Raw genomic sequence first — 20,191 nt, 5'->3', positions numbered from 1 at the left:
CACTCAGGAGGAAGGGTGGCAGTGAGACTGGCATCTGTCTCTAGGGTAGGGGGCAGGGATGGTACTCAGTCCCTACAAGGCTGAGGTCCCTACAAAGGGACCAGCTGGAATCCCAGGGGTAAGAGAATCCGTGACTTGGACTTCCACTAAGTGCCCAGGGTCATCAGGCATCAAGCCACGAGAACAAAGACTGCATTTTGTGACCGAACATTTGTAAAAGGAGATGGCTAGCTTTGAAGAACACCCTTGTCTCTTACTTTGGAAGTGTTTGTAAGTTCTACTCAGGTTGCAATCCCTCATCACCAAGGTGGAAAGCAATCAGACAAATAGAGTCAACTGCATCCTCCTGGGACTCGCAAGCTTGGGGCCAGGGACAGCAAGAAAAGCAGGCAAAGCAGCAGGGACTGCCTGCACCTGGGGACGGGAGCCCAGCAGTGGCGTCCCTGGGGACCACCCGACAGACAGCAGCATCCTCTAAGCACTTACTTGTCCAGGATGAAGTAGAGATCGAATCCCCCATAGCAAGCTGGTCCCCCGTCCTCGCGGCGTGCCCCGTGCCCGGCGCACACGAGCACGAGCGCAGCCACGCAGAGTCCCCGCAGGCCCGCACCCAGACACCCCGCGCGGTCCATGCTGCAGCCGGAGCGCTGGCCTCTCTTGCGTCTGCAGGACCTCAGGGGCTCGCCATACGCGGCCGGGCCTCCCGACGGGTCCCCTGGCTGCCTGGAAACGCCCGGAAGCAATTGTCCAGAAAAGTTCAAGGGTTTCACTCTGGTTTCCGCCGGTTCTGCGCTGGGGTTTCGGGTTTCAGGGACCCCAGGGCGCTCTACTCCGTGGAGAGGCTGGACTCGGGCCGTCAGGCCGCTCCCGGGCTGAGCGTGTAGCTTTGCAGTCGAAGCAGTTCCGTCCCGAGGGCTCTTTGTCCTAGATTTTAAGAATGATGGGGTGGGTTTGCAAATTGTTCTTGGTTGGGGCAGTGCGGTGTCTTTGCTCCCTCCTCTCTCCCCTCCTTTCTTAGTTTTTTTTTTTTTTTTTTTTTTTTTTTTTTTTTTTTTTTTTTGGTGGGAGGGCGCGGGAGGAAGAAAGTCCAAAGAGTGCCACCTTGTGGCCAAGGGCTGCGAAAGTGTTGTTGGGGTCCGCTAGACCTTGGCGAGCTGGGACAGGAGTGGGTGGGGAGTTTTGGTGGCAGGGGAGGATAAACAAATCTCAGAATCTTCAGGTGAGGTGTAGGCCTGTAATCGATGCTTCCTTTTTGTCTTGCTCCTTGCCTTTCCCACGGCTACTTCTCCATTCTCTCTAGCCTTTCCAAGCTTTCTTTCTTTTTCTTTTTTTCCTCTTCTGCATCTGCGAATACAGTCACTGTAAACATCTGATGGAAACTCATTTCCTTCAAGCAGGGTGGCTCCAATCCCAGACCAGAACTTTTCAAACACGAGCCTTTGTGCAAACGAGGCAGGGAAGAACGAGGCCTTTGTGATCTGAGCCATCGGGCAACCTTGCATAGTATTATTTCCTATCATGAAGAGCTCGAGTTGAACGCTTTGCACACACAAGGCCACCAAATGTGAGGTTTGCCTTGAGCCTGCTGCAGGCTTGGAATGGCTGAGGCCTCTGGATCGTCTCGTTTCAGGGAGTCTGTGATAAAGGTCTTCCTTTCTGCCTGTGAGCTTTGTTATCCCTCCCCATCTTTGATGAAGCACTGAGGAAGTAAACAGCTTTCAAGACTGTCAACAGTTCAAGCCATTAGGCGCTGTCCCACAGTCTTGTGCTTGCCTTTCTAGACCCATGGGTCTTCCTTAATTGGAGTCCCAGTTCCCACAGGATACAAGCTTTTCCACCACTCCGGAAGTCACCAGTCAATGTGAACTCTCGTCCCAGTTTCAAGGCTCTTCTAGACAGGCACACTTCTCGACCTCCATTCAAGAGCCTGTGAGACCTTTATTCCCCACCATGGCCATCCTGGTACTTTTCCGCCAAATCATATTCCAGTATCTTGGAATGCCCTATTAATCATTGGTTATGTTTTCAAATAAGCACATTATTAGTGAATCACACTAGCTCCCCTCTGGGGTGGTCTCCAGAGTGATCCAGCCTCAGTTCACACACCTCCCACATAAAGGAAGTGACTTATTTGATAGTGCCTATTTGATGGTATCTGATTTTTAAGGCACAAGTGTGAGAGATTGTGGCTTCCCTGCTTCTTCAGTCGCTTACTCTGAGGAGACTCAGTCGCTATGATGGATATTCTTGGTTGTCAACTTGACTATATATGGAATGAATTACAATCCAGAAATGGAGGGCACACCTGTGATCCAGATCTTGAAGCAGGAAGACACTGAGCCTTTAATTCGGACCTTTAGACTGGAAGACACCTTTAATCTGGGCCACACCTTCTGCTGGAAGCCATATCAGGATGATGGAAGAAGGAAGGGCCGTTCTTGCCTCTGTCTTGAACATATCAATTCCTTCACTGGCATTGGGACCTACTTCTGTACTCCAACAGATGATCAGCTGAGACACCCAGCCTTGTGGGCCTGAGCAGCTATTAGATTCTTGGACTTTGCATTCACAGCTAGCCCGTAAGTCATTCCAATAAGTTCCATATCTATATAAGGAGAGAGAGCGAGATTCATTCATTCATTCCACAAGTTCTCCGTGACTCTAGAGAACTCTGACTAATACATTGGTATAGTATGAGAAACCCCAGACCCCAGTCATGTGGCTGGACACTGCCATCTCTACCGACAGCCAACATCAGTCACCAGCCTGGTGTTTTGGGAGCTGATTCTCCAGGGCCTGCCAAGCCTTCGGGTGACTGCAGCCTTTGAGACCCAAGCAAGCACCTAACTTGGCCCTCCCCTGACTCCTGACCCATTGAAGCAGGGGACAGTGTTCTCAGCTGCTAACCTGGGGGCAGTTTGTTATGTGACAACAGGTAACTAACAACTGCCTATTGTCACTTTAACCCTTGAAGATTTTCCGTAGGACAAAAGTGATTTGACAGTTTCTCACACTTACTTGTCTACGAAGCTGTTTTCGGGTAACACCTACTGGCACCCACATTTTGGGAATTTCTCTTTGTGAGAAAAAAATAATTAGGGGAAGTAAAAATACTCTAACTGGTCTAAGTTGGCCTTTTCTTTACCTTCTCCTGCCTCAAATGAGGAAAACTCATCTTGGCCCCACCAAGCTCTGTGGTAAGAAATAAGGAGGGAAAGTCTACAGAAACTGTCTTGACCGATGAAGGCTGGAAAACCAGGGGACAATGGTCCAGGAAGAGAAGGAACTTGAGGACAGTGTAACAAAGAAAGTGTTTGTGAGATTGGCAGGTAAAGCTTGAATATCCCTGCAGGGAAGCGAGGGACAGGAGGAACCAGTGAGGTTTTAGGAACATCTCTCATCTGCATGCCCTCGTGATCTAAGGTATCTAAGTGTTTGGGTGGCAGAGGAATCCCTTGAGAATGTAGCAGGGACAACGGTTTAGGAAGTCAACCTGGGAGAGAGCACTGGGTTGTGACAGAGCTCTCTAAAACCAAAGACACCATTACAAAGGACAGGTAGAGGCATAGACTCCAGAGCAGGAGGAGGGTCCATTTAAAATATTCTCACAGAGGAGCAGGGAGGATAGAAGAGTGTGCCCCCCACCACTCCCAGGACAAATGTGGCCCTCAAGAGGGTAGAGACACTCAGGCATTGGAGTGTTCCAGCTGCCCCTGGCCTTTCCTCCAGGTTTTTACAAAGAGCCCTTTTTGGTGCAAGCTGGTCATCTCCAGTTTGCTACCTTAGCCACTGCAGCTGCCTCCCCTTCCTGGTCCTCCCCCTCCCCCACCTATACAGGTAGAAACCAGGGTGTGAAGGGATCAAAACAGTACCACAAGCTGTGGAAGTCAGGAGAATAAGTCCCAGGAAACCTCCATTACTTTGACAAGTGTCAATTTCACTAAGGAGTGTTGCTGTGGAGAACAACAGAGGGAGGAGGCCCTGTGCTCAGTCACTAGCAAGGAAACACCTTCCTTTCCGGGGAAATAAGAGAATAAGTGGGTAGTCTGTGACTCTTGTAGATGTTTTATCTGCAATAGGAAAAGTATCAAGATATTTAAGGATTCCATAAATCTCAAACTCTTTGTTTTTCAAGAGATTAGAGAATTTGCCCCTAGACTGACATGCCAAGGCTTCAGTCTGACACAGCGATTGCCATACCAGAGGGGGCAGAGTTTCTTTCATTGAGATAGTAGTTATTAAATATGACATGCCTGCCTATCAACTTCTTACTGACTCACTGCCTTGTTGACTTCCCTCCCGTGGTCCAGGTCCCGCAGTCAAGCTTCAGACACCTGCTAGGTGCCGCATCACAACCATCTGTCTATCACACTGCCGTCTTATCTTCCCAGAATCTCACTGGGCACCAAAGAGATCCTTGGGCTATTGACCAAGGCCCTAAAAAAGGCTCCAGACAATGCAGACAAATAAAATTTGTTTCTCTAATAAATAGTTGCCAACAATATGGACAAATCTGATACATTCTAGTACATTTCATGTCAATCGGGTAAACCCACTATTTGTAGGCTCTTGGATGTCTCCCTGGTCACCCAGACCACACACCATGTGTAAAAAGGTCAGGAGAGTATTTATCTTGAACAACAGAATTTCTGAAGAATCTGAGCCATGTTGGCTTTGGTAATAGGATAAACAAAAGTGCCAGTATAATCAAGCAAAGCCCAGGCGCTGAAGTGATCTGAGAGAGATGTCATGAGGGTGTCCTGGAGGCCAGGCAATCCTCAACTGCAGTCCAGAAATGGCCAGAGCTGTTCAACTCAGGAACATTAACACTCCCACCAAAGCCAAGCTGAGTCTAGTTCCAAGTAGGTTCAGCATAAAAAAGCTCTTGATTCATTCCAAAGCCCCAGCCTTTGGGGCCTGCTAACAACCCTTGCCATGAAGGCATGAAACCCACTCAGGATGGAATGTAACTCAATGCTGACTGATCAAGAACCCTCTAAAATATAAGCTCATATTGTAGATGGGTCAATTATCAGTCCAAGACAGATCCTATTTAATATGTTTCACAAGCTAGTTTTGCTAGGGATATATGCCATCTACATTAGTAAATTCTCTCACCAATGGGACAAAAAAGCAACAAGGGGGTCTTTAAATAGGAAGGGATACAGTCTCCAATGGTGTCCAGAATTTGAGGCAGCTGGTCACATTGCATCCAAAGTCTGGAAGCAGAAAGCAATGAATGTCAGGACTGGGCTGGAGCCCCAGCCTGTGGAAAGGTCTCACCCACAGTCAGGATGGGGCTTCCTACTCCAAATGACCTAATATAAAAACTCCCTCACAGATTTACTCCAAGGTTTAGTTACCAGGTAATTCTGTAATGCTGACAGTCATTATTAACCCAGCCTTCAGAAGAACTCATTCTCTGGCCCTTGCTGAACAAACAGTTCATTTCATGTAAAGACGAGACCAGGCCAGCTAAACTCAAAACTCGAGCTGAAATAGGTCAGTACAGTGCAGGGTCCTGACAAGCCTGGAACTTATGTACAAATGAGGGAAAGTTATCTTAGATAAGCTGAAGCCAACACAGAGCTAATCACAAACCAGGTCAGCTCAGTGCCAATTCTGCTCAACTCTGGCATATTTAAGGGTCTTACTCACAGATTTCAGACCAATCCACACTGGTGAGAGATCAGCGGAAATCTCTCCAGGACCGTCAGTCCATAATCGTTTTGACCCTTGTAATGACCCATGTTGTGAGTTTCTCCAGCAGAGAAGACTACTTGAACATTGGTTCAAGCCAATAGAAAGTTTTTATTAGCCAGCTGGTGACTGCACTAGGTGCTCAATACCCCAGTGTAGCCCAGAGCCTTTCTCAGGATGAGCTTTTAAGCACAGAAGCCACACACATCCTGGGTTGACACACATCAGTCAGCAAGAACAGTTAGCCAGAATTGGAACTACAGAAGCCAATGAGCAAGGGTAGTTCCTTTAGAGACTTTCCCAGAACTATGGGCTTTGATTGAATAGGTCTTTGTTCTTCCTCTGTCAAGTTTTACTGCCTTTGTGCTGGGTTTCAAGGCCTGAATGATTGATATTTCCATCATTATATCAGCTGTGCTAAGGTCTGGGCGGGGGGCTGTTACAATGCCTTCTAAATCGCATGCAAGTGGCCCTCAGAGTGTGTGGGCACATGGCCCATGTATGAGTGGGATGTGTGGATGGGTGCTGTAAAGGAGGCTTGCTCATTGAAGAACAATCCCATTGAGCCCTTCAACGTACAAATATCTGTAGAATACCAGAAACAGGCTTAGGGATTTGAGGAATACAAATATTAGTGTCCGATTTTGTTTCCTTCCTTGTCTGATACCCTCTTCTTCCCTGATGAAAGCTATCAAAACAGGCAGAATTAATGTCAGAACTAGACAGGGTGACCCGCAAGTGAATAACAGAGTCTCAAAACAAGCTGTTCAGGCAAAGTGATTCCTCCCAGGATGGCTGTGCAAGCTTCTTGGCTCCCTTAGCTCAATTCCCTGCATAATAGAGAATAATGTTGGCTACCTCACTGGGTTGTTCAGTGGCTCAACAAGATAATATATCATCCATAGCCTCAGAAAGAACTCAACAGATTTGGGGTTTTATTGCTATTGGGAGATCCTGAAAAATTGTACTCGACCTTCTTCTGGAGCCATTTGCAGATCATGTGGTTTTTCTAAGAATGAATCAAAGCTCACTTTGTATGTAGGCTATTCATACTATAGACTTGTGAAAATGCAAAGACTTTAGCTCATCTAGGAACAACTGGGAATTGGTGGTTTCCTAGGATGCATGTAGGAAACAAATGGAAAACAGACTTAGGCTATTAATGATAACCCATTGGCTAGCATCCTATTTCCATCAGCCAAGAATGTTTAATAGCTCCAGTGAGATGACTGAGTGTGATCAACAACCAGTGATATTCCTTTCTCTTACTTCTTAAAATCTTTTTATTATTACTGTGGTGTGTGTGTGTGTGTGTGTGTGTGTGTGTGTGTGTGTGTGTGTGTGGTGTTTGTGTGTGGTGTGTGTAGTATATGTGTGTAGCATGTGTGTGTGGTATGTGTGTTGTGAATATGTGTGTGGTGTATGTATGTGTGGTGTGTGTGTGTTGTGTGTGTTGTGAAATGAGTGTGTGGTGTATGTATTGTGGTGTGTATGGTGTGTGGTGTATGTATGTGTGGTGTCTTGTGTGGTATGTATGGTGTGTGTCGTGTGTGTATATTGGGGGGCTGTGGTGTATGTGTGTTATAGTCTATGTGTGTGGTGTGTGTGCATATATATGTGTGTATGTATGGTGTGTGTGTAGTTTGTGATGTGTGTATGGTATGTGTATGTGTGTGGTGGTTTTGTGAAATGTGTGGAGTGTGTGTGTGGTATCTGTATGTGATATGTGTGGTGTGTGTAGTGTGTATGTATGATAGGGGGTTGTGTGTGTGTGTATAGTGTATGTGTGTGTTGTATGTGCATATGTGTGTCTATGTATGGTATGTGTGTGGTGTGATGTGTGCGTATGATGTGTGTGTATGTGTGTGTGGTGTGTGCATGGTGGTGTGTGTGGGGTGTATGGTGTGTGTGTGTGTGTGTGTGTGTGTGTGTGTGTAGGGTGGGGAACATGTACATTTGTACATTGAAGGTCAGATGACAACCTTGTATAATTTTTCCTCTCCTTCCACCTTTTTGAGAGCTCTAGGATCCAATTCAGGTCTTCAGGCCTGCTTGGCAAGTACCTTTACCCACTGAGCCATATTGCTGGCCCTTATTCTGTTTTTTGAGATATATAGATCCATTTAAAAAGCACAGATTGGGGGGTGGATCTGGGAGGAGCTAGGGGAGGAGTGGAGGGTGAATATGATCAAAATACATTGTGTGTGTGTATATGAAAGTCTCGAATACTCAATAAACATTACACTAATAGTAAATACTCTTACTCTCCATTCTGATTAACTTCTTCACTGATTCAAGTACTTTTCAGACATCTACTGTGATGGCTTATCTTTATGGTCAGCTTGACTAGATTTGGAACCCCCTGGGAAGTACATTTGGGGGTGACTATGAGGGTTTCTAGAGAGTTAACTGAGGAGAGAAGAACTGCCCTAAACATGGGCTGGGTACCAAGACTGAATAAAAAGGGGAGAAAGGAAAACCTAATAAGCATCTGCGTTCATCTCTCTGCTTCCTGATTGGATGCAATGTGACAGTCGCCTCACATTTGTGCCTCTATCCTTTCCCCACCACTATGACCTGTATCCTCAAAATGTGAGCCACAAGAGATACTTTCCCTTTCTCAGGTTGCTTTCTTGTTATTTTTTGTTGCAACAAATGAGACAAAGTAACTAATATACTTATTATGTGTAAATCCCTGTGCTTTGAGTGGGGGATACATAACAATTGCTTGTGCTTTAACAGAGATTATCAGGAAGGCAGAAATGTATAACCACTATTGGCCCAATGATTTTCATCCTCTCTTTGAGAGGAAACTCAACATGTCCCTTCCACACACCATGAAAAGTCCAAGAGAATAATAACATCCTCAGTGATACATTTATGAGGACGAGGACGACTTGTTCCAGAGGTGAATGAACACAAATGTTTCTTTCTGCTCTAGGGAGCTCCTTCTCACTAGGAGACCTAAGAGTCATCATGGAAGAGCCCATGATAATAAGACTAAAATCTGAGCTATACCAACTGCCTCCGGCATATGTGAGAGATCCAGGATGCTCATGCCCACTCCTAACCCATCAGAACTCACCAGAGCAATGTGCAAATGGAGCTGTAGCTAATGAAATATCCGTTTATCTGATGTGTTTGCTCTAAGTGTTGAGCCCCTTGTGAATTGCTTGAGAGCAGTAAGAACTGGGACAGATTTTCAGATGTAAGGAAATGTGTGCCCAACCAAGATGGCTTTCTAAGAGGTTGGCTCATCCTGGATCCTCGTATTTGAAAGCATTGCTCTTTCCCGTGGTCAAAGTAAAAACCGAGATATCATGTGTCACTTATTAGGCATGAGGTCAGCTAGTTTCCCGAGTAGGGGCCAATTCCGAAGCCAGAACACACTTGTCAAAATGGAGAACCCAAGGCATGAAGGGTGTTGTGATTCCAGCCTTTGTTTTCTTCTCTGTTGTATTTCTCACCATGGGTGATTGCTGTGCAATCTTAACCATCTTATGAATTTAGCCATATTAACTTGTGCCTTAAACCCAAAGAAAACAGTGCAGTAAGTGAATAAACAAAGAAAGAAAGATAAGGGAAATTATTATCTTTGGGTCGAAATAGACAGAACACTCAATGGAATTGTTACAGGTCTGAGAGCCAATAAGGAAGAAATAAAGACCCATAGTCAGAAAACTGTTTCTTAACAGTCAGATCCACCCAGAGACAGAAGGAAAACCTTGGGTGGCAGATAAGGAAGAGCCATGATTTAGTGATGGAACAGAAACTTACAAAGCAGAAACATCATGGGAATTCATTACATACTTCCTAAGTAATGAGGTCAGTTTAAAGCACAATTCTTGATCATGCACTCAATTCAGGAACTGTGGGAAAGAGAAAGAAAACATCGAAGCCCAGCAAAGCAACGGCACTTTAGGCACACATAGTAGATATTTTTGGAATGCTTTCCCCAAATGTTGATAGTTCCCCATAAATCTTGTTTTTCTAACATATAACTGTTACAATTAAATTTTCTAGTCTTCATTGCACTTGAATCTAGTTATATGAATCCAGTTATATGAGCAGTATAGCTCCCCAGTTGAACTGACTGCCCCCTGCTCTTGAGATGTCCCTTCATATATCTTCTTTCCAAAGATTCCAATATATTCTCCATCCCTCTTAATTAATACCACAGCTTTACATTTAATTACAAAATTATAATCCAGAAACTAGCTCCGTGCATTTTACATTCAGGATCAATGCATGGGTGGAAGAACTTTGGAATTCGTGACTTATGGGAGTTGGAGCTATGTGTGTGCTTAAATACTGCCTTAGGTGATGAAGAGGAGTAAGAAATGAGTAGTGAGGGAGAACCCAAGAGAACACAGATGTTTTTGAAGAGCTTGGCATAGAAAGAGAAGAAATAGGGGAAAACAGTCATGTGTGTCAGTTGGAGCACAGATGCAGAGTCCTGTAAGGTCTTCATTAGACTTAACAACTACAAGTTCTTTGGTGATGGATAAAATGTAGTGAGGTGTGGAAGAAAAACCCACAGTGCAGCTTGTGTAAATCAACACACAGCATCAGGTAGAGGTAGTGTGGTGGTTGGTTTTAAATATCACTTTGCCACAGCTCAGGATTACCTGCACAGGGATCCTCAGCTGGAGGATGTCTGTCAGGTTGGTCTGTGGGGAACTGTCTTGATTGGTAATTGATGTAGGAATGTCCAGTCCACTGTGGGCAGTATTATCCCCTGGGCAGGTGGTCCTGAGCTGCAGAAGAGAGCCAGCTAACCATGAGCCTGAGCAATCCAGCAAGCAATGCTCCTTCGTGGTTTCTGCTTGCTTTCTGCTTGAGTTCCTGCCCTGACTTCCTTTGCTGTTAATCGGTGCCCTGGAGGTGTAAGCTTAACAACCCCACTCCTCTCCAGCTGTGGTGAGTTTTATTGCTCTTACTGTCCCCACTTTGATTTTTAGCGAGATTCTGAAAACAAAGTTGCACGAGTTCATCTCACCATTTGTTCCAGTGATAAACTCTGAGTACACTGTTCAGTCCCTGTCACCCGAGAAGGGCACAGAGAGTCACTTCCCTCATCTTTACTTCAGCTTGACGGTGTGGCTTCAGTCTGCCAGCTCCTGGCTAGCTGACGGTGCCTGGTTGAAGATGCTTACTTGTGTGTGTCATGAATGCTGCTGAGATGCCATGATGGCTTTAGTCATTGACTGATGGGGCTGATATAGCTCTGCTCTGGAGCAGTTAGTTCATTTGTGTAGGAACCAGTGTGTAACTCCAGCTTTGCCCAAAGCATCAGCTTACTCTCTGCAGTGGGTACCACAAGAGATGGGCTATGCCAGCTGTGCCCAACTCTGACACTGCCCAGATGAACCTTGTAGGGAGGGGGCAGAAAGGGGAGAGGTTCTCTGTGGGCAGTCCCCTTCTCTGTATTTCTTCTCTAGGACATTCTTAGCAAATTGCTGGAGAGATGTCTGTGCTGAATCTCACTGTTTCTTGAGCAATTTCCATGGAATGAATGAATAGAGGAGGGAGGAGCCACTTGCTTTCCTGGAGCATGAAAGGCAGTATTGTGGATTTGGCCTCCCTGGGTGGTTAGCTAAAGGATTCAGAGGCTCTGGGCAGGCATAGATCTTAATGAGATTGTACGTGTGTGTGTGTGTGTGTGTGTGTGTGTGTGTGTGTGTGTGTGTCCCCTACGACTCTGGCTTCTTACAATAAGCTTAAAGGACATAAACCTCATCTAAAGCTTAGTTTGTGATGTTGATGCAGATCACAGCACTGTCTTCCAAAATCCATGCATGCCCTGTCAATAGTATTGAGAAATTTGTGTGAGAAGAAACATTGAACTTATACTAACTAGGCTAACTAGGTTAGGTTAACTAAACAACTAAAGTGGAACTAATCAAGGCTCTGTCTGATCCTTCAGAATTTTATATTTGATTTCTATTTTAATGATTTGTGATGTTAGTTTTTATTTTTACTTTAGATATAGCATATTTTCCCTCACAAAAATTCCTATTTATTTTTAGTGTGTATGAGTATTTTTCCTATATGAATTCAGAGGCCAGAAGAAGATGTTGGATTTCTTGGAGCCTGAGTCATGGATGTTGTAAGCTGCCATGTAGGTACTGGGAATTGGGCCTGGGTACCTAGGAAGAGAAGCAAGTGCTCTTAACTGTTGAGCCATCTCTTCAGCCTCACTTTTCTCTCATTTTTAATGGTGAAGGCCTGGCTCAATGTTCAACCTTCTCTTTTGTACAAAATGAAGATTTAAGGCTCCAGATTCCCTCTTTACATGGCCATGGACACTACTCACATGGTTTTCTGTGTAGGGCTTTCCTTATTTCATGTTATAACATATGCTCTGCTTGTAATCATTAACTTTTCTTCAATTCTTGTCTTATTAAGAAACATGTCACACAATTTCAGGACAAATGAAATTATTTTGTTTCATTTGGGGAAATATTTGTTGTCTCAAATAAGTCAAAACTAAAAGAAAGTGTCATGTATGATGCTAATGATTTGAATAAATTGAATCTGATTTATATCTTAGTTTACATAATTTCTATATGTGCTTATAGGAAATATGTATTTTGTGATATTCTATATATTCTTATTCAAATAAGGTAATTGATCTAAGGACATTTGCCAATGTCCTTAGTTCTTCATGCATAAGCAATTAAAAGATGGGTATACAAAATATTCAACTAGGATAGTAAAATTGTTTTTCTTTGAAGTTATTATAGTTTTTCCCTTGTATATTTTGATAAGCTTATATAATCTAGAATTTTTATCTTCCCAGTAGGTTTTGTTTTTAATCCAAAATAGATACTAGATAATTCTTCTACAAAACATTGACTTCACCATTTCCCAAAGTCAGGTACATGACGCTGAACACACTTTCTGGAACTTAGTTTTCTTTCTTTGCTTCCTTCATCAAAGCAACATCTGCAAGTGTGGTCTTTTCAGGTGTATGCATTTTTGTCTGCATGTATGTATGCACACTGCATGCATGCCTGGTGCACACAGAAGTCATAAAAGGGCATTGTATCAACTGGGGCCTGAGTTATAGATGATTGTGAGCTGCCATGGGGGTGCTGAAACTTGGGCCAGGGTTAACTGGAAGAGCAGCAAGTGCTCTTAATCACTGAGCCATCTTTCCAACCCACTACAGCTGTGATCTTTGATGGATCTTTGACAGGTTTTTTGCTTTTATGGGCTTCAGAATATTTCAGAAGTAACACTAGTTTACAAAAAGTGATGAAACTACAACATAGTGAAAATAATTACTATAACTTCCTACCAGTGGACACTAGCCAATATAGATAATGTCTAAGTGGTGGAACTCAGTATCTTGTTTAGTTTTGTTAGGTTTACATAGGGATAACTCATACAAAGATAAAGAAATGGAGTAAGAATTTTCTGATGACTTCCAGAAACATACAAAAAATGTATGGAAGCAACTTTTAAAATGAAGTGCAGGTTGCTACTATACACAATGGTGGGAGAATATTTTCTTCCAGATCTTTCTCCTTTGGTGGAGACCCTTGTGCTTGGGTACCCTATGATGTCACTCTTGGTCTGTCAAGGAATGGAGGTTGTAGACTATTGAACCAGATATGGTCAAGGGGATACGGAAGTGGGATTCAACATTAGGCGATGTTTCTTGATCTGGGAAGGCATATGAACATGAAGACTGAGGCTGACTTTCTGGTCTAGCTATCCTGTCCTATATATGATGAAAAGCAAGCTCATCTCAGATGAAGGAGGGGCTGGAGTTTACAGGGGTGGAACATGCCATTCTGGGGAAAGAAGCGATCTGAGGTTCTCAGTATCAGCAGGAGTATGCTTCTAGTCTCTAGTCTCTCATTCCCAGCATCTCCTTGGGTTGTTACAGATACTCCTGGGTCCTTGTAGAAGACGCCCCTTTCTGATTATGGCCACTTTGAGTGGATGTTTGTCCTTGCTGATTTGAAATGGCATTTCATATACCAGCAAGAGAGTGGTGGCATAATCTAAGCCCAACCTCAGGCTGTGGTTTGTGGTATCTGAAGCCTCTGAAGGGGTCCTTCCTAAGGGAGAGGTCTTAAATACGAGAGGTCTTAAATACAGGCTGACAGGTGTGTCTGACATACGCCATGTTGTACTCTCATAGAAATCATGAGGAATGTCAGTACAAACTGTATGTGGTGCCAGGTGGGTTTATTGAGCCTTAAAGAAGTTAATCAACTCTCAGAGAGCATTCTCATAGTCGGGTGTAGCAATGGTCAGAGCCCACATTTTATTTCTCTGATGATCAAATCCATAGTGACTTCTAATATGTTTCCTCTGACGTTCCACAGAAGGACAACTTGATGATCCACAGTATATTAGCAGTGAAGCACTTCTGTGCGTACAAAGGCTGGTTCGGTCCTGGCGAAAACAAAAGTTTGGATCAGTGGCTGTCCTGGGACTCTTTGGGGACTGTGGGGAGTGTCACATAATTTCTAAGGTACACACTAACTTCAAGATCTCTCTCTCCTCTCTACTCTCTGTCTCTGTCTCTGTCTCTGTCTCTCTCTCTCTCTCTCTCTCTCTCTCTCTCTCTCTCTCTCTCTCTGTTTCTGTCTCTCTCTCTGTGTCTCTCCACTTCAGAGACCTGGAAAGTTGTAGATAGATTATGTTCTTACCTTGTGGCTAGTATTCTTTGAATGCCAAGAAATAAGCATTGGAACTATAGGAAGTCAAAGGTTTTATTGGCAGTCTCCTTTCATTTATCCATCCATGTTTTTGTGCTTTCTTTTGAAGACATTTGGATTTTTTTCTATATCCCACCCACCCAAGAAAGACAGTATTCTATAATGTTTAAACACAGAATCTGAGCCAAATGCTTGGATTAACCCTGACAAAGGCTTTGGGACCTTTCTCTGTGCCTCAGTTTCCATAAAGTAAGACTCATAGAGCAGTAGAGCCTGTGGATTCTAAGATTGCTTCCGGGAGCTTATGAACTAATGTTTCTGAAGCACATGCTAATGAAATGTCTGCTCTGACGCTCAACCCCACAAGGTTGGTACCATCTGGGGTCACACTACAGAGTCTGATGGCTCCACCAGCACTGACTTGGGGTGCACAGCATCAGGGGGTACACACCTGGAATCTCCTCGGCTACATAGGTTGGGATGCCCTGGCACATGCCAGCAATCTTTGGCCCGAATGTACTCAGGTCCTCCACTCTGGTAGGGTTGATGGAGAACATCAATTCCTTGGGAGTTGCTCCTTCAGGCTCTTTATCCTGAAGTTGAGTGTGAAGAGGAAAGAAAGAAAATAAGTGTGCGCTGAGTCCGGGGATTTGCTGATCTAAAGGGGACAAGGGCACTAGGGGTGTTTCTTGGCTGCCATTTTTTTTTAAATCAAGGAAAAGAGAGAATTCTAGCTTTGAATGTCTTGGTGTTTCTAAGTGCCCCGAGGGACTTAGATGGTTTGAAATCATAAAAACAGAAGTCTGAGGCAAAAATGTATCCTGAAATGTGAATCAAACAGCTTTCTTAGATTCTAGGGGAGGACTATGTGATAACTTCTGAGGATAGAGCTTATTTACATTCTCTACCTTGTGGGTTATAGGTACCTAGGCATCTGCCTGTGAAAACTATGGATTCCCTCTTTGCATCTACTGCAGCTATGATTGACAGGGGATATAGGACATTTGATTTTCAAGCAAGCAACAAATCCTTTTAAAGTTAAGAATATCTCAAACATTGTATAGGATGTACTTAGGCTCTAAAAATGATTTCTTTTTATCTGAAATCCAGCTTATCTAGGCAGTCTCTGTGCTTGCCAGTTCTGATAACCATGACTACTGCAGGGGTGTGTCCTTGAAGTACTGAGGGCTTGCACTGAGGTGTGCAGACCTTTTGTTTGGATGGACCCTGCAGAGGCAGGTGTGTGCCATAGCATGTGGTATAGTGGAAACATCCCCCACTCAGGCAGTCACCTAGCATTCTTTATACCGTGCCATTTACCATGACAAACATGGTGGCATGCTGTGCAAAGAAGGAATGGGTGTAACTTTATTACTGGAAACCAGAAGACCTCTCACTCCAAATGACAAGGCTTGCCTTTACCTTTTGCTCCTTGACCAGTGTGTCGAGTTCTTGAAGAGAGGGCATGACATTCTTGTTCATTTTGTGCACAATGCACGATTTCTTGGCAAAGATTCTGGTTGCAGCAAAACTCTGTTAAAGAAGAGAGAAAGCACATGTGAGGCACAGGTTCCCCAGAAGCTTCATGCCTAGTCACAGCTGAGGGAAATCGAGCTCCATTGTCATGAGGAGCTGGGATAAGTGATCTGCAGCCTGCTGTCCTGCAGTTGTGCCTGTGGTTAATATGTAGAGATGGCCTGCGAGCTCTTAGAGGGTGGAAATAGGGATCTAACCCACTACCTCGGCTTCAGTTCTAACACGGTAGGAGGCTGTGTGTGTGTGTGTGTGTGTGTGTGTGTGTGTGTGTGTGTGTGTGTGTGTGTGTGTGTGTGTGCTGAAATAAACTTTGTTGGGTGTCCCATCTTAGTCAACTTCCACCCTTGAAGTTTTTAGGAGGCAGAGAAGATGGAGTTTGTTTCCAAAGGTACAAATTGAAAAACAAAAATAGTAAGTGCAGAGTAGGATCAAATGGTGTTAGCTTTCCTTCCTTTTTTTCTCAGATTTCTTTTATTTGAATTAGAAACAAGATTGTTTTACATGACAATCCCAGTTCCCTTCCAACTTTCCCTCCTTTTACAACCAATATTGTCATTCATATTTCACTTAGTCTCTTTGAGTTAAAGATGAAATGTTGGACCTTCCATATCATGGACCTTTCATACTATGGAGGCTCTCTGCAGGGAAGGCCAATGGATCCTTGTATTCGTCTTTGAACATAGTTTCCTTACTGCTCATTGGTTTGAATGTTAGCCTATTGTGTAACATTTATCACCAATAGTTAAGTGTAAAAAGTAAAATCGTCTGGGCAACATGGTAGCTATGCTCATGGACAACTAGAATTCACATTGAAAGTTTTAATGGCTGGTGAGTGTGCAGTATCTTTGCTCTGTATGTCCAATACCTACATTTTCATAATCCCAGAGGGCATTCCAGGAGCCCCAGCCATTGTTGCTGTCGACGTTGGCCACATTGTGCTGGTTGTTGATGCTCACTGCCTGCGGACCACTTCCTCCTACGTTGCTTTCATTGTTGCTGTTGATAGTCTGAAGTGAATGAGAAATGGAAGCTGATTTAAGATCACTTTTTTTTGTAAATGCATTTTGGTAACAGGTTTCAGAAAATGAGACTTACGTAAGAAAAACCAGACGCTATGAGGAGCCCAAGCAGGCCGACGAAGACCACCTGAAAGCACAGACAACAGAGCTAGTGGTCACACACTTTACACCACCTGCTCCCCCCACCAAACTTGTCAGAAATATTTATTAATTGTACCAACATCCCAAACCATCCATGTTTTCTTCTTCCACATGTATTTTCTAACTACAGAAAAAATTAATAATAATATAGAATTGTTGATTTATTGTAATTATATTAATATGTAGTTTTAGAATTTTGAATTAGACACTGAAAACTGATGAATAAAACATAAAATTGATGCATACACAGTATAATGAAAGCTCTGGAAACTGTTCTTTCCTCTGACCTGGGATGCTTTCTTCCTAACAGAAGGAAATCTCTTACCATTTTCTCAGTGGGTTAAGTGTTTCTATTATTTTTATTGTCAGGTTAACAAAGATTTAAAATCTGTCTCTTAAAGAACCAGCTATGGAAGAAGTGTCTGAGCACAATGTCATCTCCTGTACCCAAGGCAGCTGCTGAGGAGCAAAGGGCCCTAGACCAGTGGTTCTCATCTTGAGGATAGAAATCCTTTTGGGGGATCAAACAACCCTCCCATAGGGCTTGCCTAGACCATCAGAAAACACAGATATTCACATTATGGTTCATAACAGTAGCAAAACTACAGTTAGAAAGCAGCAATAAAAATAATTTTACGGCTGTGGATGACACCATGAGGAACTGTATTAAAGGGCTGAACATGAGGAAGGTTGAGAACCACTGCCCTAGACAAAGGCATGCCCCTGCTCAGGCTAGAACTAGAGAAGTCCAACCCTCCAGCCTGTGCTTGGTACTCTCCTTGATTTTATCCAACCTGTTCTGGGGAGGACACTTCTAGGTCATAATTTGCATAATTTATGATCCCATCATAAGGCAGAGCCCATGGAGTCTGCTGCAATAGAAAATATCCATTTGGTTTCAGCCCCTCTGCATTCTAGGACTTGAGAGGAAAAGCTGAGCTTGCTTCATCCTCACACCCTTTCTCAAAGAAATGCTGGACAGGGCCTAAGGACGCTTATTTCTTGGAGGGCCAGTTAAAAGCCAAGAGTCTTGAAGACTGGTTTTAACAACAGACCTTCTGAGCCAACCAGAACCTGCCCGGGACTCTTGACAAAAGCAGAATCAAGCATAAGAAAGATCAGGCACCTTCTGGAGCCCAGAGACTGCTTGGCCTGAGTAGAACCCCGGAGCCAGTGCTGTGGAAGGTGAGCCGATCACAATTAGCTTGTGCCGGACCCTCCCAGAGCACTTACTCTTCTCTGTGGACATACTTGTAAACGCCATGATTCCATAAAAAGGAAAGAATTCTTTCCATTGTGGTAACAGCGCAACAAGAATCAGACCCTTCTCTCACCCCTACTAATGGTTTCCAGTTGTATTGAGTTTTAGAGGAGGATCCGACTTACTGTGAACTTCATGTTGTCAGCAGTGTGGTGGCGTGGAGAACAGGCAGGCTTGCCTACAGACACGCAGCCTTCTGGTATTTGTACCTGACCAGCTTTGCTCAAGCTAGGTGTGCTCAGGTGGAGCCCATAGCTTATCTTCTGCCCCTTCCTGTATCTACACGGCAGAGTCCCCGGAAACCTTTAGCTGCCTGGTCAGCACAGCGCTTGGCCCTGAGGCAATCTGACTCATCACCTGCTGAAGGTGCCTCAGTAAACTCAGTGTGATCCACGATAAGTTCTGATCCAATGGAAGCCATGGGTGTGGATACTTTATGCTTCACCACTGCTCAGATTCAAGAAAAGGGTAATCCCTAAGCCAAACACCACCACAGAAGAGATCTGTGTGCATATCTGCCCTTCCAGATCCTGGGGCCTGTGGAAATTCGTGAATAGTTTCTCTTCCTTCCCTTGACCTGATCCTATTGTAAGCTGTTACATCTCACCAATGCCTCTTCATTCCGGCCTTTGCCAGGCACTCCTTCATGGATTTTTACCAGCATTGTAGGACCAGCTGGCCTCACACCAGGTCTCTGATACTTTAATGTATACCCCTCATTTTCCCCAGAGCATGGATAGTAAATAGATATTAATCTCCAGAGCTTAACAACTTTCACTGGCAGTCCTTAAGAAAAAGTTCAAGTGTGTTGGGATGGCCTTCATGGAATTTCCTAAAGGGGTTTCCAGCTCCCCCAGCTGCTTGTGTCCTGGGTGCCCAGCATGCACCAAGGTTTCCACACTGCCATACCATCAAGGTATCCCATGTGCACTCAGCCTTTTCGCACCCTGCCTCTTCTCCTGGACTGTCACTTGGCAATGCTTTAGTTGTTTAGACTCCACACTGTGGCCTCTACCACACCTCCCTCATTTTCTGAATGGAATGGAAAGCTCTTTGATGATGGATGGGTGCTATCAAAGAACTCTGTCTTCTTATTTGCTTCTAGACAAGGACATTTTCAAACATCATAGTAAAATAAGGGAAGATTTCTATAAGGAGAGAGAGTAGAGATTGTCACCTGGGAAAACGAGGAAATGGTCTAAGTAGTTTTGAAGGTGAATTAACACTTAGCCCCCCCCTGCCAGCCCCCCCCGCCCTGCCAGTTCTCTTCTACAATTGAAACTGGTGGTTCAGATTTGATAAAGGGGAAAAGTGTGTTTCATCAGTACTGACCCACAGGTTTCTACTCTGAAAGCCTTGTGCCCACAGCCTTTCTCTCCTACATGGGCCAGAGCTGAAGGGGCTGCAAAGTTCCAAAGCTCGGCTCACTCAGTATGTCTTCCACAATGCTAGAAGAGCTAGATCAGGACAGTTGGATGAAAGATGACCTGCTGTTTTAATTCATACTCAAATGACTTCAAGTTCTTTCTTTAACTGTACAAGGTCCAGATGCCTGGGTGTGGGGAGCTATGGAGAGCTCTTCCTCGGCTTCAGAGACCGTCATAACTCTGTGGAGGTCAGAGTGGCAGTGTTGGCCCTGCTTTTAGATCTGACCTCTGATGGTGATTTGTGGGTACCTGTCCAATTCCCAGCACACATTTTGTGTGTCATGCCTTACTAAGGACTCAAAGTGACATGTGGATTGGTGAAAGGCTGGTGTTGTAGATGCTCATGATGGGTGATAGATTGACAGACAGCCAGACAAAGATGTTCAGGGTCTCTCTTTTGGATAAGAACAATTGATATTCACATGGCAA

At 44.3% G+C, this 20,191-nt stretch overlaps 2 protein-coding genes across 2 annotated transcripts in view; both read right to left on the bottom strand.

Moving 5' to 3' along the window:
- The window catches only part of Antxr1 (ANTXR cell adhesion molecule 1), a 185,784-nt gene extending 184,785 nt beyond the window's left edge, over positions 1–999 (bottom strand). Inside the window, exon 1 of the mRNA XM_027428734.2 lies at positions 487–999. Within this exon, the coding sequence (XP_027284535.1) occupies positions 487–632 (146 nt within the window). The 5' untranslated portion in view covers positions 633–999. The remainder of the gene's footprint in view (positions 1–486) is intronic.
- Gkn1 (gastrokine 1) lies at positions 808–18,472 on the bottom strand. The gene is made up of 7 exons (XM_035449037.1): positions 18,461–18,472; positions 17,010–17,060; positions 16,784–16,921; positions 15,795–15,911; positions 14,830–14,971; positions 1,102–1,154; positions 808–924 (listed from the first exon to the last, which is right to left on the bottom strand). Exons 1-7 carry the CDS (start codon positions 18,470–18,472, stop codon positions 808–810), a joined length of 630 nt encoding a protein of 209 aa, XP_035304928.1.
- Positions 18,473–20,191: the final 1,719 nt, after the last annotated feature.

The sequence above is a fragment of the Cricetulus griseus genome, chromosome 8 (genome assembly GCF_003668045.3).
Source record: "Cricetulus griseus strain 17A/GY chromosome 8, alternate assembly CriGri-PICRH-1.0, whole genome shotgun sequence".
NCBI classification, from domain to species: Eukaryota; Metazoa; Chordata; class Mammalia; order Rodentia; family Cricetidae; genus Cricetulus; species Cricetulus griseus.
Note: the sequence above shows the minus strand (reverse complement) of the source record. Positions and strands in the feature narration are given on the sequence as shown.

Coding starts and splice junctions, on each gene's coding strand:
- Gkn1 (XM_035449037.1), bottom strand. Junction 14,972..15,794: donor TCAAGGAGCAAAAGGTAAAG/GCAAGCCTTGTC, acceptor ACTCAACTTCAG/GATAAAGAGCCTGAAGGAGC. Junction 1,155..14,829: donor TGTAGCCGAGGAGATTCCAG/GTGTGTACCCCC, acceptor CTCCTGTCCCAG/CTCGCCAAGGTCTAGCGGAC.